This window comes from Furipterus horrens, unplaced genomic scaffold, assembly GCF_987537825.1.
Source record: "Furipterus horrens unplaced genomic scaffold, mFurHor1.1.pri manual_scaffold_12, whole genome shotgun sequence".
Taxonomy (NCBI): Eukaryota; Metazoa; Chordata; class Mammalia; order Chiroptera; family Furipteridae; genus Furipterus; species Furipterus horrens.
Window position 1 is genome coordinate 48,623,711 of NW_028327182.1, and position 22,401 is coordinate 48,646,111.

At 45.0% G+C, this 22,401-nt stretch overlaps 1 protein-coding gene across 1 annotated transcript in view; it reads right to left on the reverse strand.

Annotated features, from left to right (window-relative positions):
• Positions 1 to 6,251: 6,251 nt before the first annotated feature.
• ERICH6B (glutamate rich 6B) overlaps positions 6,252 to 22,401 on the reverse strand; it is a 69,542-nt gene continuing 53,392 nt past the window's right edge. Inside the window, exons 15-18 of the mRNA XM_090258203.1 lie at positions 16,807 to 16,896; positions 16,494 to 16,646; positions 8,922 to 9,147; positions 6,252 to 6,506 (exon numbers count right to left, since the gene is read on the reverse strand). Of these exons, the coding sequence (XP_090114329.1) occupies positions 6,252 to 6,506; positions 8,922 to 9,147; positions 16,494 to 16,646; positions 16,807 to 16,896 (724 nt within the window). The remainder of the gene's footprint in view (positions 6,507 to 8,921; positions 9,148 to 16,493; positions 16,647 to 16,806; positions 16,897 to 22,401) is intronic.

Sequence of the window (22,401 nt, forward strand, 5' to 3'; positions counted from 1 at the left end):
TCTTATTTCGATTTCCCTAGTTTTACTTGCACTCTGTGGATTCTTTTGGCAATATAATTTTTGTGGAAAGACATTTCTGAAGTAGCTCAATGCCTCATTAGTTGAAAGAATTTATTTTTTTTTGTTTACGAAACTGAATTTTCTGAGTAATGTCAGCACAAATAATTATGTTGAAGTTTAGCGTTGGTGAAGTAGGAATAAAAAGAAATTTGTATTTTTCCCTGGTTTAACAACTCCATATCTTTTTTTTTTTTTAAGATTTTATTTTTATTTATTTTTAGAGGGGGAGAAGGGAGGGAGAAAGAGTGAGAGATACATCGATTGGTTGCTTCTCGTACACCCCCAACTGGGGACCTGGCCCACAACCCAGGCATGTGCCCTGACTGGGAATTGAACCAGCGACCTCTTGATTCACAGGCCGGCGCTCAATCCACTGAGCCACACCAGCCAGGGCAACAACTCCATATCTTTAAGTCCACTTCTGCTATTATCTTGCCAGTGGGAAAGAATAGTCAACTTTAGTTTGTCACAAGGCGCTGTTCATTAAAGGAGCCCGCGGATGTTAATGAGAGCATGTTACTCAAAGAGAGGAGCTAACTTCAGTACTTCCTTTTGGCAGCACTCTTCTCCTGACTAGTTTGTCTATCTTCCGCTTGTCAGCTACCCGACCCAGCTGCTGCTGGAGACTTGAAATAGTGGCATCTATTAAATAGTGATTCAATGAATATGTTTTTCTTTTTGGAAATAAAGGGTTTTAAAATTTTTTTCTGATTATAAAAAAGGTTAACTATTAGGCATTTCTGTAGTGTTTGAATTTTAATATAAAATGTGAAAGTCATAAATGAACCTAGAAGGGTGAACTGCTTTTAAATGTTTGGCATACTGCTGCATTTTTCTATATAAATTCTAAAATAATTTTTCTTACATATTGGACTCTTTCACATTTTTAATCAAGTGGGTTTTACTATCAGTGTATATACATACGTAAATGATTTGAAAGTAAGTTGGAGACATGATGTATTACCCCGAAATACTTTAGCATCTCCAAACACAGAACATTTTCCTACATTACTTTAATACCACTATCATACATAAAAAGATGTAGACGTCAACTAGAATTGCTAAATATCTTACAATGCACAGGACAGCCTCCCGAACAAATTTTTCAGTACAAACCTGCTGTATGTATACTTTAGGGACTCCCAATCCTTAGCACTTTTTATTCCCCTCACATGGCTTACTTATCATGACTCATGAGATATTTTGCTTATGTGTCTTTTGCCTGTCTTTCCCCGACCCAGATTGTAAACTGCATGGAGGGGAGCTTTGTTTTGTTTATTGCCAAATACCTAGCACCTAAAATAGTGCTCAGTATTTGCTGAATGAATGAAAGAATCCACTCTGTTGCCCAAGTCAAGTAGCCTTCCCTACCTTGTCCCAGTGCTACCAAGTCCTGCCTATTTCCTGTCCTACGTAGCTCTTTATTTCCTCCCTTTCTCTGTATTTCCAATGCCATTGTCCGAGTCAAGGCCCTTGTTTTCAATATTCTTGTTTGGAATATTGAAATACCTTTACTACAAGAGCCCAGTCTTATTAACCCCCTCCCTCCCCTTTGCTCCAAAATATAAAACTTTAACTCCTATGGCACATGAGGCTGTCTCAATCAGCCTCTGCTCATCAGTCTAGCCTCATCATCTCACTAATCCTCTGCCTAGCAGAGTCCTTGAGTGCAAGCAACAGAAGACATCATTGTCTAATGTGAGCGGGAACAGCTTTATTGGGAGGAAATGGGGGCTTGGGGAACAGACCGGGGTTGGAGGAACAGAGGAGTAAGAACAGGAAGCATCGCAGATGCATTTTTTTTCAAAGCAGAAGGAGCTGGTTCAGTCTCCACTGCTGTGGTGGAGTCCTGGACTGGGTGGGCATCACTCAGTTGCTCTCATGAGGCGTGCGTGTGTGCATGTATGTGATTTTCCATGCTCCAATATAGTGCTGGAGCAAGGAGGAAGACTTATCTCTAAGCTAGCTACTGGTTTATTGCCTATCTGGTCCAAATACACTTTTTTTTTTTGGCCCTACCTTAAGATTCTGGAGCTGGGCCCTGAAAACACATCTGTGGCAGCTGGTGCAATATTAGGCTCTGTTGGGTGCTGGAGGTACACTGGGAGGCATAGGGGAGGGGGTCTTTTTCTGTTGTGTCTGTTTTTTCTTCCACATTGTGGCAAAGCAGGGGACGACTGGTGGCACTCAACGCCAGTGAGTTTTCCTGGCATCCCAGCAGAAAGCTCCTTGTGAACCAGCTTCTGCGACCTAGCGGCCACATCCTGTGCACTGAGCAGCTCCCGCTTCCTGGCACCCCAGTGACCCTCCCCACCAGGCAGCGCGCTGCAGTCACTTCTGTCCAGCAAGGTGGGGTCTTAGCACTTTCAAGTTCTTAGCTCTGTTCTTGGGTACATTCTGAAGAGTGGAGAGGAGAAAGGGAGGGAGGGAAACACTGCCTTTCATTTGCTGTTCTTGATTTTCTAGAGTTCTTTTTAGTTTCCTTTTAGTATTAACCTTGCTAAATTTTGTTACATTTTGTTTCATTTTTAAACTACTAGGCTGGTTTCTGGGTCTTCTAGTGACATTTTTCAGCTTAGTTTCTGTCGTGGCAAGCAGGGCACTGCCGCCCACTAGTAATTACTCACAAGGGTGATTTCCTCCATAAAGGAAGGGGGCTGAGTGTTGTGCAGCTAGAAAAAAGATATTTGCCCACATGTCTCCAAATGCCGTAACTTTTATGTCTCCTCTAAGTGCTCATTCTCTGTGTCTGCAGACTCCTGCCTTTCCTGGGGACTCCCAGCTGCCCACCCTCCTCTCCTTTTCATCTGGTTCAAAGGGTACCCCTTCAGTGAGGCATTCTGTGACCCCTTCCCTCTCCCCCAGGAGACTCTTCTTTACTTCTACTGTGCTCCTTTACAAAGCAAGACTTTCATTGTTTTGCTGTTGGCTTGGTCCTCAGCCCCACTCTATAATATGTAATCCCCCTGAGGGCAGACAATCTATTCTTTTCAGCATATGGTAGGTACACAGTGCATATTTATTGCATGGTGTAATTCATTACTGAATTAATTAGTAATTTCTGTAGGCACAGGATGAAACTCCATTTGCTTTGGGGTATTCATTGATGAAGTTACCCATCAGGAAAGCTTTTTGTGTAACTGAACAGCTTAGTATTGTTAAACAGCCCAACTTAGTTCCTTTTCATTTCTAGAAGCACATTTTCCTGCCGAGTCACTGAAGATAAAACGATAGTGAGAGGATTTGTGCCCTCAGAAAGATGAGGGCCTGGGAGGGGCTGGGGGTGTAAAGCAGACAGGGTGTTCAAGGGTTGAATTGTGTCCCCCACATTCATATGTTGAAGTCCTAATCTCCAGTACAGTATTCCCTCACTTATCGCGGGTATTAAGTTCTAGACCCTCCCCCTCCCCCCAGCAATAGGTGAAAATCTGCAAAGTAGGAACCTTACATTTATTTTAGTACTTATATATATTTTAAGGCTTTATAAACCCTTCCCACACACTTATAAACCATTCCCAGTCCCTTATTAACCTTTTCCACACTTCTATAAATACTACTTATGTTCTTAAGCATATTCTACACTCTTAAACCTACGTAACTTTAACAACATACGTATACAGTAATGCAAAATCCCGCGATATAGCGAAAAATCCGCGATAATTAAATATAATATTTTTTTAAATCCCGCGATACAGTGAGGCCACGATAAGTGATGCGCGATATAGAGAGGGACTATATGCAGATTGTGAGCTTATTTGCAACATGGTTGTTACAGGTGTAATTACTAGTGAAGATGAGGCCATGCTGGTCAGGTGGGCCCCTGATCCATTATGACTGGTATCCATATAAAAAGTGAAAATTGGACATGGACACTCAGACATACAGGGAGAACTGCCCTTGAATACTGGAGTGATCCTGTCCCAAACCAAGGGACCATCAGATGCTGGGAGAGGGGCCATCCCTAGCACCTTAGAGGGAAGCCCTTGATTTGGACTTCTAGCTTCCAGACTGTGAAACAGTAGAAGTTTCTGTTGTTAAGGCTGATAAGCATGTGGTCCTTTGTGATGGTAGCCCAAACAAACTGATACAGAAGGTGGGACTGGATTTTTATAGGTCCCGACCATCTGGTTGGCTACTTGAATGATTTCCTTCACAGTCTGTGAGGTGGTTCACTCTTCCTAATGAACATAGCCCCTGGGTTCTGTGTTATTCTGTCCAGGCTACGCTAATTGGCACAGAGCAGCAGTTACAAGAGAAGTTGGAAATCTATCCATTTAATGTTGACAGCAAAACATTTTAAATGGGGCTGATCAAACAAAATCCCTCTGTGAGGCTACCAGTGTGCAACCTCTGTATTAATGGAATCAGGTTTTCAGGTTTTGTTAAAGGAGAGGAATTGGCTGATAATAGTAAGAGCCAACACCTATTAAGGACCATACTTAGGGCTTTACCAACAGCATTTTCTTTAATCTTCACCATAATTCATCCTGTTACAAGGAAACTGAATCTTAGAGGGGCTCACTTCTTTGCTCAAGGTCCCACAGCTAAAAAACAGTAGTGCCAAGATTCCACTTTGGTGCTATCTGATTCCAGGGCACACACGCCTTCAATCCCAGCCTTCAGTGCTGGGAGAAACATCTGCGCTGGCTCTGAGACACGGTTGCCAGCTTGGAAGGATTTGTTTGTTGCCAAGTGGAACTCAGGAGCTTTGTCTCTAGTGCCTGGTAAGAGAAAGGGCTTCTGTGCATACTGAGCAGAGAGGCAGAGCTAACAAGGTGCACTAATGCTGAGGTTGGCCTGTGCAGGTATACTTCTCCAGGGGTCATTTTCCCATTTATCTTCAGTGACTTGGCAGGAAAAGGTGCTTCTAGAAATGAAAATAAACTAAGTTGGGCTGTTTATCAATTCTAATCTGCAGTTTTAGCTGATGATACTATTCACCAGTAAGGTGTGAGAGCCAAATAGTGGAAAGACTGTGTAATGCCCTGGGGCCTTACCACCTTAGTCCCACCTCAGCTGCTCAGCCTCATGGTCTGGGTGCTGACAAAGCATTGGAGGCAGGCAGTGTGAGGTCAGCAGGAAAGCAGGGCCACAAAGGTGGGGCTTGGGTGTTACTCTTCACAGCAGGGAATGGCTAATTGCTAGAAGGGGTTTCCTGTCTTGGCTTAGACTGCAGTTGAGATCACCCTGGGAAATGTGCTGTGTCCCACGGATTGAAAAGGCACACTGCCCAGCTCCTGAGTTCCCCTTTTCTAGGAACCACCACCCCTCCCCATGCTCAGGCACCCACTAGGAGCTATGTTTACAAGACATAACTCCACCCTCCCTTACCACCCTGCATTGTACCTGATCAGCCAGGCCAATCAGAGACCACCGGGGTATTTTGAGAGAGATCAGGTGACAAAGTCATGTGAACTGAGGTGCATAGAAAACATGTCTCCAGACAAGATGAGAGAGTCACAGAGATGGGAATGAAAGTCCTCTTGGCTTCTGGAGGCCCTTCCATGCTCCAGTCCTTTCTGAGATCCATTATATCTTCCATCCAGATTACACAGTTCCCATTTTGCTTTACCTACCTGAGTTGGTGGCTATTACCAGTGACCAAAAGAGGGGTTTACTGTGGGTCCTTTGGGCTTCAGTTGCCTCCTGGTTTGGGGTATCTACTGCAGGCTGGTATGGATTTCCCTTTGCCCTGGTTTGGGGGGGGATTGTGATGAGGTCGGGGTTAATGAGAGCTATTTCTAGACCCATTTTACAAATGAGAGAACTGAGGCATACAGCTACTTGCCCAAGGTTCACACAACCAACACTCAGCAGAGCTAGACTTTGAGAGAGTGTGTCCTGAGTCACCCTAAGTACAGGTAGATCACAAAAAGAACTTCTGCATTCCAGTGACCAGTAGAACAAGCAGGACAGGTGTGGACATATATTGTCTACTGAAACAACTTGCTTCTAATGTTGTCAGGTCAGGGCTGAATAGTGTCTTTTCTGCCCCCCGCCAGAGTTTCTGTCGGAACCTCAAAACACTTTTCTTTTTCAAACCAGGCTGCTGTGACAGGCCCCAAATTACAAAACAACTCTCAAAAGACACAAACAAGACTTTGGGGTTTTCATAGGCACTCCTGACAACATTGTCTTCTGGAGACATTCAGCAGGTGCTGGAGAAGCTCTGGGACAGAGTGGTGACTGCCCTAGTCTGGGATGTAAGATTTTCTCCTCAGGTTCATGTCATCCCTCAGACCCAGAGTAGGTAAGAAGGTTGGGAATTCATTATTTGGCAAGATCTTAGTGCCCTCTAAGAAGTTTTCCAAATCACAGATGGTCAGGAAATTCAGGATCCTACTCATTTTCCCCAGAAGGATCTGGATTTTCCGTACCGTTGAACCGAATTCCACCTCCAGGATTGCTTTCTTCTTCATTTCACTCAGCACCTCCGGGATTATGAACTGTGGGAATTCATGGAAGGCTAGGTGAGGATTTAGGCGCCGGCACCATGGCGCCCCACCCCAGAATTAGGCCTCCCTGGCCAGGAGTGAGTCTTACCTGGAAACTTCACTCTCCCAGCCTTGCCTCCAGCAACCTTTCTGCTGCTTCCCAAGCACACTCACTGGGCCTGTGCTAGTGACCACATCCCAGCCTGAACCCAAACCAAAGGGTGCCAGCTCCTGAGCCCTGGTGTGGCCTGCCTTCCAAAGGTCGTGCCCTCCTGGGGGCATCAGACTTCTCCACATGGATTCTCTACTATGGAGGCACTGCACAACCAGGAGACTGTCCGAAGTGCCTGCAGGTGAACCCCACTTCCACTTGGGCTCCCTGGAGTGTGTCTGGGTTGTGCTCAGATGAGGTAGCACCCCAGTGAGGCCACCTCTACTCCAGCTCTGCCTTAGTTTGTAGTTACAGAAGGCCAAGCAAAAGCTCTCCCAAAGGTGGGGAGAATAATAAAGGATCATACCAATATGTTCTATTTCTATGAAGTATCCAGTTTATGAAATGCTTTCACATAAAGCATCTTCTTGAAGCCTTACAACAATGCTGTCATTTCATAAATGACAACAGTCCCAGAAAGAGCAAGAGGCCTGCCTGGTGTCACACAGGAAGTGGAGGGGCTGGCATGTTCTCAGGGCACCCTGCGGCCTGGCCTGGGAGGACCTTGCTGGTGAGTCACATGTGTGCTGATCTGTTTCACTTGGAGACCACCTTCCACTGGCATCAGACTGGCCATGTCAGTCATTCACATGCCCTTCTGGACATCAGTTTCCTTTGCTGACCCTGCTCCCTCAGTGGAACCCCATTATTATTTGAATGCCAGTGGCCCAGGTCCAAATGTACTCTCCACTCCAGCTGCCTCCTCTTAGCTTGTCACCGCTGTGCAGGGGCAAATGGAAAACTTGGGGTAGACTGTCAGAATGCGTCTCTTATGTGGGTTGGCTGCTGTGGGAGACCCAGGGTAGGAAGGAAGGTCGTGACTTCATTATTTAGCTTGTAAAATAGCAGGCCTTCCCAGGTGAGGGAACCTAGGGTGAGCAGCTGTCTGGGTCTGCTTGGAACTGTCCCAGTTTTAGCTCTCACAGTCTCATGTCCTGGAAAACCTCTCAGTCCTGGGGAAAGCTGGGTTTTCCCTCTACTCGTTTCAAATAATATTCATAGGGCTTAATTTTGCTTGAGTCTGCTCTTTGGCTGTTTCCTCCATCAACCTACTTCTCTGTCTGGCTCACTTCCTGAGAGACATGCCCATCTGTGTGTCTCCCAGGCAGTCTTGATTTTGGGGGCCTTGAATGCCTCCCCGGTGGGTCTGTAAACAGCCTTCTGTGGAATGGGGAAGGGGACCTGGTGCAGGAACAAGGTCTTGGTGGATCTCAGTGGGTGGCTAAGGAGGTAGCCTGGACAAGGGGTGTGTGGACATAGAGGTTTCTTGCCCTCTCACAGTGAGAATGCTAGGGTCCCAGCTCACCATATGTAGTGGTTGAATTGTGGCCCCCAAAAGACATGCCCAAGTCCTAATGCCCAGTAACCTGTGAATGTAAACATATTTGAAAATAGACTTTTTGCAGATGTAATTAAGAATCTTGGATGAGGGCTTAGGGTGGGCCATAAGCCAATGTCTAGTGTCTTTGCAAGAGAAAGGAGGGGGAGATTTGACACACAGAGAGTGGCAGAGGAGAAGGCCATGTGAAGACAGGCAAAGATTGGAGTGAAGCTGCTACCAGCCAAGGAATGCTTGGAGCCACCAGAAGCTGGGAGAGGCAAGGAAAGACTCTCCCTTAGAGCCTTGAGAAGGAGCATGGTCCTGCTGGCACTTTAATATTAAACTTCTAGCCTCCAGAATTGTAAGAGAATAAATTTCTGTTGTTTTAAGCCCCCAGTTTGTGGTAATTTGTTATAGCAGCCCAAGGACACTAACATTCCTTTGTGACAACTTGCCTGGCCGAAGCAGCGGGCTTTGAATTTCCAGGTGGCCATTTGTTCTGAGATGAGCATATCTGGGGAGAGGAGAAGAGCACACCAGTGCAGGGTTGGTGACACAGATTTCCCCTTTTTTCTGGCCCTCCTGTTTGACACAGTCGTAGTGAGTGTCGGGCAAGATAATGTATGTTGATATCTTTTTTTTTTTTTTTTTTTTTGGTTTAGCTTATGGCTAAGCTATTTGACGATGTCAGTTTCTTCTGAGAAAAATCTCATGGTGTTGGCAAGTGACATGAATGCCTCTGTGTGTGTTAAGCACCAGGTTAATGGAGGCGGCCTTGTTTTTCTATGGGTTGGGGTCATGCAGAACATGGCCCGGGGGCTCATGGCTCGAACTAGTTCAAGCCAGCGGTGTCCTGAGTGCAGGTGGGCAAAGGTGTGGGGAGTTGAGATCTTACCTTATACTTGGTGCCCAGGTTTAAGCAAATGTGCTTTGCTTGGTGGATGAAGCAGAAGATGATCTTATCTTGGCTCCTGATTTGTACCTTGATGTACTGGTTGATATTTAGGGAAATAGACTCGACAGGGGGCGCGTGGACATGGAGGTTCAGATTCCACCAGTTCCAGGCCTTCTGGGGTTTGCCTTTGGCAAAGTAGTAGCCCAGGTTTTGGCTCAGGCTCAACCTAGGTCAAGAAGTCATATCAGGTAGCCAGGGCACTGGGTCCTGGGTCAATGGTCACAGCCCCTTCCATGGGAGCACAGGCCTGCTTCCACCCTCTCTCTTTCCCTTTCTTGTTTCAACCTTTGCCCACAAACAGACCACAGGCTCCCACAGATCTTGGCAGGTGGAAGAAATCCCAACAAGAAAGGGAAGTCCAAGACTAGGTGTGGCCCTTAAGCCTCATCATGTGGGACTTGTGCCCTGGCCCTTCACTCCCTCTCTCTCCTTCCAGTCCTAGGGGCCTGCATGCTTTTCACCTCCTCAGGGCTCTGCCATGTTTCCTCTGTCTGGAACAGACTTCCAACCTGGTGGCATGGCTGGCTCCTGCTTATCCTTCAGGTCTTAGCTCAAATACCACCTGCTCAGAGAGACCCTATCCTGACCAGCCCCTCTGGTTCTCTATATCACTCTCCATTTTCGCCACTTATTAGTTTCCTCCATATAATTTACTAATACATACAGGTGATTCTTGTTATTTGTGGTATGTATTTAGGGTCTATAAAAGGCCTTGAACACTTAATGAATACCAAATCCATTGTTCCAAGGAGAAATATCTATATCTATATATCTATATGTATATCTATATCTATATCTATATCTTTATCTACATCTCACATAGATAATATTAGATCCTAAAAGCAATCCACCTGGCTCAAGAACTGAGGCTTCCTGCGCTACAGTGCCCTGCCCTCCTGTCTCCCTCCTCTGGGAGTCAGAGTCACCTTGCTCAGCCTCAGCTGGAAATGTGCACATCAGATGACTCGTATTTTTCACCCCCCTGCTCATGTTTATGACTCTTTGTGAAATACACACACATACACTTCCCCCAGAAGCAATGAGTTCAGTGTTCACTAGTTCAGTTTTCTTGGGAACTTTATAGTACAGACTATCTTGAGTAATGAGAATTAACTGTACTTGTTTATTGTCTGTTTTTACTTACTAAAATGTAAATGTAAAATGTGATCTTGGAGGGTAAGGTCCATGCCCTTCTTGTTCTCTCATGAGTTCCAGCATAAACGGGTGCTGTGTGAGCGAGGCGTAGCTGTGCTTCTCCCTTACCCGGCCACGGCGCTGCTCATCTATGAGCCATCCTTTCTTGGCCCTTTATTTTATTTTATATGCTTTATTGATTATGCTGTTACAGTTGTCCCAATTTCTTTTCCCTTTGTTCCCCTCCACCCGGTGACCCCCCTCCCTCCAGTTGTTCCCCCCACCTTAGTCCATGCCCATTGGTTGTGCATATAGTTCTTCTCAACATCTTCCTATCTACTCCACTCCCTCCTACTATGCTTCTTAATTCCTGTACCATCTCCCTCCCTTTACCCCTTCCCCCTCCCTGCTGACCTACCCCCATAATTTTCCTCATACCTATAGTTCTTTTCCCACTCTCATTGCCTACTTAGTTTGCCTCTGTGTTGGTTCCCTAGCTTCTGTTGTTGGTTGTTGTAATACAGTTTTCATTTTAATGTTCATAGTTTTGATCTTCTTTCTCCTAAACAAGTCCCTTTAACATTTCCTATAACAGTGGTTTGGATCTGATGAACTCCTTCAGGTTTACTTTGTCCTGGAAGCACTTTCTCTGCCCTTCCATTCTGAATGACAGTTTCGCTGGATAGAGTAATCGTGGTTGTAGGTTTTTGCTTTTCATTACTTTGAATATTTCTTGCCAGTCCCTTCTTGCCTGCAGAGTTTCTTCTGAGAAATCAGCTGGTAGTCTTATTGGGACACCTTTGTACGTGATTCTCTTCTTCTCTCTTGCTGCTTTTAAGATTCTCTCTTTATCCTTAATTTTTGACATTTTGATTATAATATGTCTTGGTGTAATTCTCCCTGGGTCCAGATTTTTTGGAACTCTCTACTTCCTGGACCTGTAAGTCGATTTCCTTCCTCAAGTTAGGGAGGTTCTGCTTCATTATTTTTTCACATAATTTTTCAATTTCTAGTTCTTCTTCTTCACCTTCTGGCAACCCTTTGATTCAGATGTTGGCCTGCTTATAGCTGTCTCATAGATTTCTGAGCCTCTCCTCATTTTCCTCACTTTTCGTTTCCTCTTTCTGTACTGGTTGACTGTTCCTGCCCTATGTTCCAATTTGTTGATTTGATCCCTGGTTTTCTTTCCCTCACCACTAGTTTCATATGTGTTTTCATTCATTTCAGCAGGACTAGCATTCATTCCTTTCCTGTCTTGTTTAAGATCCACTGTTAGGTCTATAACCATTCATATAACCAAAGCTCTGAACTGTGCCTCAGAAAGATTTCCTATCTGCTGCTTTGTTAGATTAGATATTTGCTGTCTGGTCAGCTGTGTCACAGGGATCTCTATCATGACCTGTGCCATCCTGACAGCTTTGTATTTACCTCTGCTTCCTGGGCAGGGCTGTCACACCTCCTATGCTCTAGGGGGCGGAACCCCGTGCACTCATCACTACTGGGCAACCCTTCTCACCATGCTGTGATGTTTTGTGTGGAGGCGGGGGTCCAAGATGGATTCCTGCTGTTCACTCTCTGCTGAGACTGGGAGCCTCCTCCTCCATCCCCACCCACTCTGGCCCTCCGAGTCCGAGGCAATGGGGGTCTGCCTTTCCTGGCATTGGGATCGTGAGCTGATGCGTTTGGTCTGCAGCCGGGGGTGCTCCCCAGGCACTTCTCGTCTCCCCTTAAATATGGGTGTCTGTGCTTACCAGTGTCCAACCGCCCCTCGCCATAGCTGCCACCACCAGCACAGCTTGACCTCTCTACCCCATCTTCGCCCTTCCTACCCTTCCAGACAAGCACCACTTGTTTATAACTTCATATGTTGGACTTCCATGTAGCTTTATTTTCTGGAACTTCTGGTTATTTCTGGTTTTGCAGTAGTTGTGTTCCTTCTTAGTTGTGGAGGGAGACGGAGCATGTCAGTCTAGGCCTCCATCTTGGCCGGAAGTCTTCTTGGCCCTTTAAAGCCACCACATCCCTCTGTCCCTGGCTTCTGTTTTTCAAATCCCACCATAGCAGTCCCTGGAATCTGTGCTGCTGGGGCAGCAACTTCTCTCAAAGACTGAATGAAGAGGGAGGTGAATCTGACACCTGGGTTAATCAGAAAGATGTAGGGTTCAGGGGAGACTGGATTACTCAGACTACCTGCCAGGTCTCCTCTGGCTGTCCAGGGGCCTTGTCGGTCGGCTCAGAGGGAGAGGCTGGCTCAGGGCGGCCTTGTTCACCTCCAACAGGAGGATTTCTGGTCACGCCCAATCTTAGATCCTCTTATTGCTTCCCATTGCCCATCGAAGAAAGTGCAAAAGTTCTAAATTTCTCACCATCAGGCCTCAGCCTGGCCAATCTCATTTCTCTTTAATTAGATAAGAGGCTATATGCACATGAGGAATTAAAAATGTGGGTGCTGGAGCCAGAGTCTCCAGGTTCTAAGCCTGGAACTGTCACTTACAAGCTGTGTGATCTTGGGCCAGTTAGTTAACTTCTCTATGCCTCAATTTCAACTGCAAAATGCAGATAATAATAGTACTTTATAATAACTTAGTTAACATTACAATGTTATTATCATTGAAGGGGAATTTTCTTTCACCCTGTGTGGGAGTAGACTAAACCTTTCAATGACTCCTATCAGAGTTCTCTCACTAGGCCTTCCATGCTCCCTGGGGTTAGATGTCTGCCCCTGCCTGTGGGTACCAGTGCTGGGCTAAGGCTTCCTCAGGAAAATGGGGTCTAGAGCACCCAGAGCTATCTGAATCTGGAGGTTCCTTTCAGGGGGTATAAAGGCCCTCCCACCAAGGACCCTGAGTTAAGGCAGGTCTGGAGGCCCCATGCTATATAGGACCCTGAAGCCTGGTGGGAAATCTGGTCTGAGATCCCTCAAGTCTCGAACCTGGAGGTTCGAGGTGATGCTGAGGTTTAGTTTCCACATGTCCAGCAAACTACAAGTATGCCATCTACCTTTCCTGAAGAGACAGAAATGAAAAATGACCCAAGAAATATTTCATTCTTAAAATAGCTGGGCTCTGAATCCTTTCCTGTGCCTGGGGTGCAGGGGAGGAGCTCTTGCTCAGCATCAGCATTGGGGATGTGCAGGTGGGGCTAGAACCTGGGGAGCAGCTGTGGAAATTTCTAGCAATGATTAGGGTCAGTGGGCCCTGGCTGAGCAGGAGGGTCTTTTCCACAAAACTGTTCTCCCTGTGACTGTGGGACATCAGTTCTAATGATGAATTTCCTTGGGGACCTTTCTGTTATGGGATCACATTTTTCTTTGGTGCTGCTGCCCCTGGGGAGGGCTTGGCCCATTCCATCCCGTGGTATGACCTTTTGGGGGTGATGGATGTGTGTGTGGGGGATACACAAGGACAGCTCTTCTCTCATCCATCTCTCTGATGGCTGAAATGCCTGCTGCTTTGTTTTGGGTTAAGCCAAACTAGAGCATGACCCAGGTAAGATGCGGTTGCCCTTACCTGGGAGACAGGACAGAAAGGTCAAGTAACTGTGTACAGCTGAGTGTGGAAGGGCTGCTGAGAGGAGGTGAGCAGTGCACCAGGCCTGTGTGCCGAGCGCCCGGACCTGTTGAAGGGAGTGAGGGGAGGGAACTCTGCCCTTTCCCTATCTCCTGCTGCTCTAAGACAAAAAAAGAAGGACAAAAGAAAAATGACTGTGACACTATGGGGGGTTCTGTCCTGCTGTGGCGGCAGTTGGGGAGCAAGGAGGGAAAGGCAGAGGCTGCCTGTGGGTAGGTGGAGGGGCTAGGCCAGGTGGGAGAAGAGTGGAGGCCCCTTGGGGTCTCCTGGGCCTTGGTCTTGGCCCCATTGGCAGGATGCTGCACAGCCATTTTCAGAGACATTTGAGGCCCACTATGAGCCTAAGTGATTAGCTTTTAACACCGACAGACTCCCATTTTCTCCAGTGCAGGAGGAGCTCAGTGTTAGAAGGGAAAGCAGCCAGTGTATCTTCCCCTCTTGAGAACCCATAAATGGTGAAGTGGTTAGCAATTTCAGAAAAACTTCAAGACAAGAAAACAGCAGGTCACAAGGAGAGAGATGGGAGATGATACATTTGGGGCTCCTGGACCCTGAAATGGCCAGGAGGCTAGTGCCTGTAAGCAAAGCTATTCTGGGGAAGAGACCGAACCTCTGATCACTGCTGTCCCCCAGGACAGGACATTGGGTCCATTTCCTCATGAGGCTGAGGCTGTCCTGGAGTCCCCGCAATGGTCTGGGGTGTCAGCACATAGCCACCCACTCCTGACTGGGGGGGAAGACAGGAGGTGCTCCTGTTGATTTTGAAGAGGAGATGGAAATATTTCCTTCCGGGTCCTCTGTCTTTGTCTTACAGTACTTCAGGGGGCCATGCCTGGTGGGCGGGGCTGTGGTGGGCTGCTGCAGCCAGCTTGTGGGCCTTGGCTGCTTTCCAAAGCCTTGAAGGCCCAAGTGGAGGGCATGCTGGCTTGGGTCCCACACCAGCTGACCTGGTGAAGACCTCCAGCCCACTGCACCCTGACAGAATCAGCATCCGGAGTGTGGGGGTCAGCCTTTCTCTAGCTCCGAACACCATCCTTCACCTTGGGTTTGATGGGTTGAGATTGAGGGATAAGATGTGGTTTCTCTTGTGAACTTTATTTGATAATTTAAAGACAAAAGGCTTAATTTTAGGCTGAGTCAAAATGCCATAAAACATCTTGCCTAAAATTTTATGTATAGTTCAGAGCAAATGACTTCTCAGCTTCTCTGAGGCTCAGTTTTCTCATCAAGAAAATGAAAGTAGACTTCCCCAAGGTCTCTTTCAGCCCTAAAAATAAGCGTCATTAAGGAGAAGAGGTCCACCTATATGTAGCCAGATGCCATCTGGGATAATTAACAGTTTCTTGCCCACATTACTTGGTGTTTCTTGTATCCGGTACCTTTTTCCACATTTCAGACATCAGTTTTTATACAAAGGGCCCTCTGAGAGTGGCAGGCACCTCTGAGAACAAAGTAGTAAGTTAGGAAAAGGTGTTTAAAAAACCCATAGCAGAGAAAATATTCTTAAAAACCAAGGCCTGGAGAGTGAAAATCCTTTTTCTTTTTAAAAATAAAAAATAAAAAAGTTTGGCTTTGTCTATCAGTAAGAAAGAAAGTATAACATCGATCCAAGATAACATGGATTTCCCACTACATGTCCTAGAATGCAAGGGGAGCAGGAATCTTGAAAAGACAGAGTACTTCACCTGAAAAGATGGGGAAAATCCTGAAGTGACTGAATTACCTTAAATTGGTAAGATGAAGTTTTCCACCATTACCAGAAATGGGAAACTTAAGAACTAAGTTCAGTTACAGTAAAATATTTAGAAGTTATAGTTTTGAATACAATACATGCATCTCCAGAGCGCTCACCATACCCTCCTCTCTGAGGCCCTCAGAACATAGGGGCTCTGGGTCTTTCTAGAATAATTCTCATGAGGTTTGAATCTCAAAAGGTATAGAGGAAATGAAGCCAATAGAGGTGGTTGCATTAAATCTGTGATTGCTATTTCACCATTGCCCCTGGCTGGTTTGGCTCAGTGGATTGAGCGTCGGCCTGCGAGCTAAGTGTCGCAGGTTCGATCTTCCAGTCAGGGCACATCAGAGAAGGAAAACTCTGATTCCAAAAAACCTCCGCTGCCTTGCGGCATACCTCTTCAGGGGAAAGGCTAAGGGAGTAAACCCCGACAGAAAATCCGGAGCCGGAGTCCCTAAGGCGGTTTGACATTGTAGTCAACACCGGCAACTCCTGCGGCGCACCTGAAACCAAGCTGTATTGACTCCGTCTTTCCCTTGGACCCTTCAGCTGCGAAGAGAGGGGGGGTCTGCTGCATGGGCAACAGCAGACCCTCCATATCACCCTGCCCAGGCTCTGTAGCTTCAGCTTCACTGGAGAGGACACTCCAGCGTCATCGCAAGATGTCGATTCAACACGGGAGGAGACAGATACCGTGTCACTCCCGAGTCGGACTGCACGGCCATTCTCAGCGGTGCAGATAGACTCTTAAGAAGCTACACCATCGTCTCTCGAGACGGACGGCTGCCGATATTTCACCATGGGCAAGCATTGGTGGGACAAGGACAGTACACCTTGTCTGAGGTCAAGGACCTGTGTTACTGGTCCATCATGATATCTACCTCCCCATTCCAGTATGTGTGAGTCAGATGAGTGACTTCACAAGCGAATGAGAGAGAGAGAGACAGACAGACAGAGACAGGGAGAGACAGAGAGAGACAGAGAGACAAAGGGGGTGGGGAGAGAATGAATCAAGCCTTAACCATAATGTTTCTCCATGGGGAAAAGTGTGTGGGACCCATGACCCAAGCTTACCAGATTTCTCTGTTTTCATCATAGAAGGTGGCATGGCCAGAGTTGTTGATAAGGGCCTGAACACAAGTTTCTTCACTGTCTTTCAGAACGATATATGTGAACTTGCTCTCTTTCATACTGAGGATGAGCAGAGCCAGGTTTCCTGATGGATAACTGGAAGATGGTTAAGGCACAAGCAGTTCATTGGGATCCCCTTGGAAAAGCACAGGCATGCAGAGAGTGCAGGCCTTAGGAAAACCCATGGCCCAGCCCTGAATCAGACTTTTTAGGCACCATCTGTGTCAATATAAGTGTCCTGTGCTCCAGTGGATACTGTATCTGACCTGATCCATCAGCAAAGATAATTTGGAAGGTACTTTCATTGGGGTAGAGAATTAATTTTACAACACCTTGAGGCACGCACCTGGGAAGAAAAGAAATGTCTGTGAAAAATGTGCAGGGGCTGATTGTCCTAATTCAGAGCATGGGGTTGTCACTAGAGTGCTTGGGACATATCCACTTACTCTGGATGCCCATCCCACCCATCACCACTCCACCCATCACTACCACCAACCTGCTAGGGAATATGTACAAGAAGCCTCTCACGACCTGTTTACTTGACCATGTGATGAGGAGGCTGAAATGGATCATTCTGTGTGTGTGTGTGTGTGTGCACGCATGTATGCATGCATGCAGATTTTAAACTATAATTTCAATCACTCTAGTGGTTTTTGGTTGTATTTTTTTCCTATGAATGCCGTAACAAAGTACTACAAACTGGGCAGTTTAAACTACAAGAATTTATTCTCTCATAGTTGTGGAGGCCAAAAGTCTAAAGTCAAGGTATCTCCTGGAGGCTCTGAGGGAGAATTTCTTTCAGGCCTTTCTGGTAGCTTCTGGTTATGGCCAGAAATCCTTCTGTTCCTTGACTTGTGCTGTACCTCTGCAATCTCTGCCTCTATCTTCATGTGGCCTTCTCCCCCTATGTCTGTGTGTCTTCAGGTGACCGTTTTCTTATGAGGACACCAGTAGTATTGGATTAGGGGCCCACCCTACTCCTGGATGACCTCACCTTAAGTAAATACATCCTCAGAGATCAATTTTCCAAATAAGGTCACATTCTAATGCACTGAGTGTTAGGATTTAAACAAATCTTTTTTAGGAGAATATTCAGCGTTTTTATTTTTTCTTAAATCTGTTTCGGTAAATTATACATTTCCAGGAAATTGTTCATTTTATGTAAAATTTCAAATTTATTACTATAAACACTTTTAATATAATGTTTAAAAAACCTCTACTGCCTCTGTAGTCATGTCCTTGTCTTCATTCTTTATATTATTAATACCTTTTCTCTCTCTCTCTCTCTCTCTCTCTCTTTTTTATTTATTTTTTTGCTGGTTCAACCTTGCCTGAAGATTTGCCCATTTTTCAGAGAACCAGCTTTGGTTTGTTTATTCTATTATTTCTTTGGTTTCTATTGTATCAATTTCTGCTCTTATCATTTATAATATTGCTAGTTTCTGTGGGTTTTCCATTTTACTGTAGTTTATTTTTCTAATTTCTTGAATTGAATATTGAGCTCATTGATTTTTATCTTTCTTCTTGGTCTTCCTTCACCTCCTCCTCCTTCTTCAATATAAACATTTAAAGCTATAACATTTCTTTCAAAATACTATTTTTAGCTGTTTCCCCTGAGTGTGGAGATTTACCTTTCATTCCATTCTAAATATTTTGAAAATGATTTCTTCTTTGAGATATAAATTGTTTACAAGTGTGTTTTTAAATTTACAACATACCAGTTGCTTTTGCTTTTGTTATTATTATTACTAATAAAAATGCACTGGGGTAAGAGACATAGTCTATATAGCAGCTCTTCAGTGTTTGCTGAGATTTGTTTTGTGGCTTAGTGTGTGATTAATTATTGTAGCTATTTCACATGTGCTTGAAAAGGATACACCTCCTCCAGTTGTCTCATGTTCCCATCCTGCGTTAAGACCCAAGCTCCTGGATTATCAGGACACACTGTTCGCAGGCTCCTACCCCTCCTTTCCCTGTCACCCCCCCCACATCACCTATACTCATTCACACTCTCGCCTGCTGCTTTTTCAGTGTCTCTCTATTTCTCGTATTATTTTCCTTACTGTCTTACACATGCTGCTCTGCATTTAAAGGAATGCTTTTTACATTTTATCTAAATTTTCTAGGTGTTTGGAGACAGCTTTTTAGGTTACATAGGATTCCACATTACTTTTTTCTTTAAAGTTTTATTTTTATTGTTTTTCTATTACAGTTGTCCCACTTTTTCCCTAATTGCTCCTCGTGCCCAGCCCAGCCCTTCTCCCACAGTCAATGCCCACCCTGTTGTCAGTGTCCATGGGTTATTTATACTAGTTCCTTTACTAAACCCTTCCCCTACTTACCCCTCTTCTCCCCCCCTCCCACCCCCAGGTAACTTTAGTCTGTTCCTTGTTTACATGCGTCTGGTTCAATTTTGCTCATTTGTTTCTGTTGTTCATTAGCTTCCTGTATTAGGTGATATCATATGGTATTTTCTTTCATTGCCTGGTTTATTTCACTAAGCATAATTCTCTCTAGTTTCATCCATGTTGTTGCAAATGGCAGGAGTTCCTTCTTTCTTTCTGCTACATAGAATTCCATTGTGTAAATGTACCACAGTTTTTTGATCCACTCATCTACAGATGGGCACTTAGGCTGTTTCCAGCACTTTACTATTGTAAATAGCACTGCTATGAACATTGGGGTGCATAGGTTCTCCTGAATTGGTGTTTCAGGATTCTTCAGGTACAATTCTACAATGGAATCGCTCATTTAGAAGGCAGTTCCATTTTTAGTTTTTTTGGCGGAAATTCCAGACTGTTTTCCATAGTGGCTGCACCAGTCTGGATTCCCACCAACAGTGCACTAGGGTTCCTGTTTCTCCACATCCTCCCTAACACTTGTTTGTTGATTTGTTGATGATGGCCATTCTGACTGGTGTGAGGTGGTATCTCATTGTGGTTTTTATTTGCATCTCTGATTGCTAGTGATGTTGAGCATTTTTTTGTATGCCTACGGATCCTCTGTATATCCTCCTTGGAGATGTGTTTGTTCAGGTCCTTTGCCCATTTTTTAAGAGGGCTGTCTGTCTTCTTGCTGTTGAGACATGTAAGTTCCTTATATATTTTGGAGATCAGTTCCTTGTCTAAGATATCATTGGCAAATATGTTTTCCCATATGACTGATTCTTTATTCATCTTGCTGATGTCTTCTATTGCTGAGCAGAAACTCTTTAGTTTGATGTAGTCCCATTTGTTTATTTTTTTCATTTCTTTTCCCTTAGGAGATGTATTAGTGAAAATATTGTTATGTGGGATATCTGAAATTTCCTGCCTATGTTTTCCTCTAGGACTTCTATGGTGCCATGTCTTACATTTAAGTCTTTGATCCACCTTGAGTTTATTTTGGTGTGTGGTGTAAGTTGGTGGTCTAGTTTCATTTTTTTTGCACGTCCCTGTCCAGTTCTCCAGCACCATTTGTTGAAGAGGCTCTTTTCACTCCATTTTCTGTTTCTTCCCCTTTTGTTGAATATTAGTTGACCAGATAGACTGGGGTTTATTTCGGGGTTCTTTATTCAGTTCCATTGATCTATATGTCTGTTCTTGTGCCAGAACCAGGCTGTTTTCATTACAATGGCTTTGTAGCATAGTTTGACGTCAGGTACTGTGATTCTTCCTATTGTGTTCTTCTGTCTCAAGATGGCTGTGGCTATTCGCAGTCTTTTTCGGTTCCATATATATTTTTGAAGTATTTGTTCTAGGTCTGTGAAATACATCACTGGTATTTTAATAGGGATTGCATTGACTCTATAACTTGCTTTGGGTAGTATAAACATTTTAATGATGTTGATTCTTCCCATCCATGAACATGGTACATACTTCCATTTATTTGTATCTTCCGTAATTTCTTTCTTCAGTGTTATGTAGTTTTCCGAGTACAGGTCTTTTATCTCTTTGGTTAAATATATTTCTAGGTACTTTATTTTTCTTGTTGCTATAGTAAATGGGGTATTTTTGCTAGCTTCTGTCTCTGATATTTTGTGTTGGTGTACAGAAATGCCTTAGATTTCTGAATATTGACTTTGTACCATGCTATTTTGCCAAATTCACTTATTAGGTCGAGTAGTTTTTTCATGGAGTCTCTAAGGTTTTCTATGTACACTATCATGTCATCTGCAAATAATGAGTTTTACTTCCTCTTTTCCAATTTAGATGCCTTTTTATTTCTTTTTCTTTTCTTCTTTTTTAAGGTCTATTTTATTGATTATGTTGTTACAGTAGTCCCAATTTTTTTCCGCTTTGCTCCCCTCTGCCCAGTATCCCCCTTCCCTCCAGCAATCCCATCCCCCTTAGTTCATGTCCATGGGTCGTGTACGTAAGTTATTTGGCTTCACCCTTTCCTATATTAGTCTTAACATCCCCCTGTCTATTTCATACCAATCGATTATGCTTCTTAGTCCCTGCACCATTTCCCATTTCTCCCCCTCCCCACTTCCAGCTGATAACCCTCCAAATGATCTTCATATCTATGATTCTGTTCCTATTCTGGTTTGCTTAGGTGCATTTTGTTTTCATTTCTTAGATTCAGTTGTTGATAGTTGTGAGTTTGTTGTCATTTTAGTGTTCCTAGTTTTGATCTTCTTTTTCTTAAGTAAGTCCCTTTGACATTTCATATAATAATAACTTGGTGATGATGAACTCCTTTAGCTTCACCTTGTTTGGGAAGCACTTCATCTGCCCTTCCATTCCAAATGATAGCTTTGCTGGATAGAGTAATCCTGGTTGCAGGTTGCCTTTCATCATGTGGAATACTGCTTGCCAGTCCCTTCCTGCTTGCAAAGTGTCCTCTGAGAAATTAGCCGATAGTCCTATAGACACCCCCTTGTAGGCAACTCTCCACCTCTCTCTTGCTGCCCCCAGGACTCTGTCTTTATCTTTCACCTTTGGCATCTCAGTCATGATGTGTCCTGGTGTGGTCCCCTCTGGGTCCAGCTCGCCTGGGACCCTCTGTGCTTTCTGGACCTGTATGTCCATCTCCTTCACAAAATTTGGGTAGTTTCCTTATTTTTTTCAATTTTTGCTTCCTCATTCTGCACTGGTTGACTGTCTTTTTCTCCCTTATGTTCCAAATCATTGATTTGAACCTCAGTTTTCTTCCCTTCACCATTGGTTTTGTGTGGATTTTCCTTCATTTCACTTAGCATAACCTTCACTTCTTCACTTATGTGTTTGCTGTACTCAAGCATATCTGTCAAGCCTGTGAGCATCTTTATCACCAGTGTTTGGAATTCTGCATCTTAGGTTGTCTGTCTCCTCATCTGTGAGGTTGACTATCTCCTTGTCGCTATTCTCCCACTGGAACCTTGATCCGTTTCTCCTTTTGGGCCATACTTCTCTGTCTCCTTATTCTGACAGGCTTCTGTGTTTGTTTACCTCCACGTCTCAGGTAGAGCTGTCGCTCCTGTTACATTTTAAGGGGTGGAGCCTTAGGGATTCGTCAGGACACTGTGACCTGTTTCACCATGTTGTGGTGCTGTATTGTGGGGGAGGGGTCCGAGGGGGAACAAAGGCACCAGCCCAGCACTCGCCCCCTTTCCAGGCACCTCTCCCACTTCTGCATTGGACTGGCGCCCCTCTAGCTGCTGCCCTGGTTGTTGTTCCCAGAGTGGGTGGGTCTGGGGATGTTCTAGGACCATGGGGTCCCTTTAAACAAGCAGACTCTGCTGAGACTGGCAGTTTCTGCCTCCACCCCAACCTCCATTAGTCCGCACAGTCGGAAGCAATGAGGCTTGATTTTCCCCGGTGCTGGGACCATGAGCTGCAAGGTCCAGTGAGGAGCTAGGAATGCTCCCCAGGTATCCCTTCTGACTTTT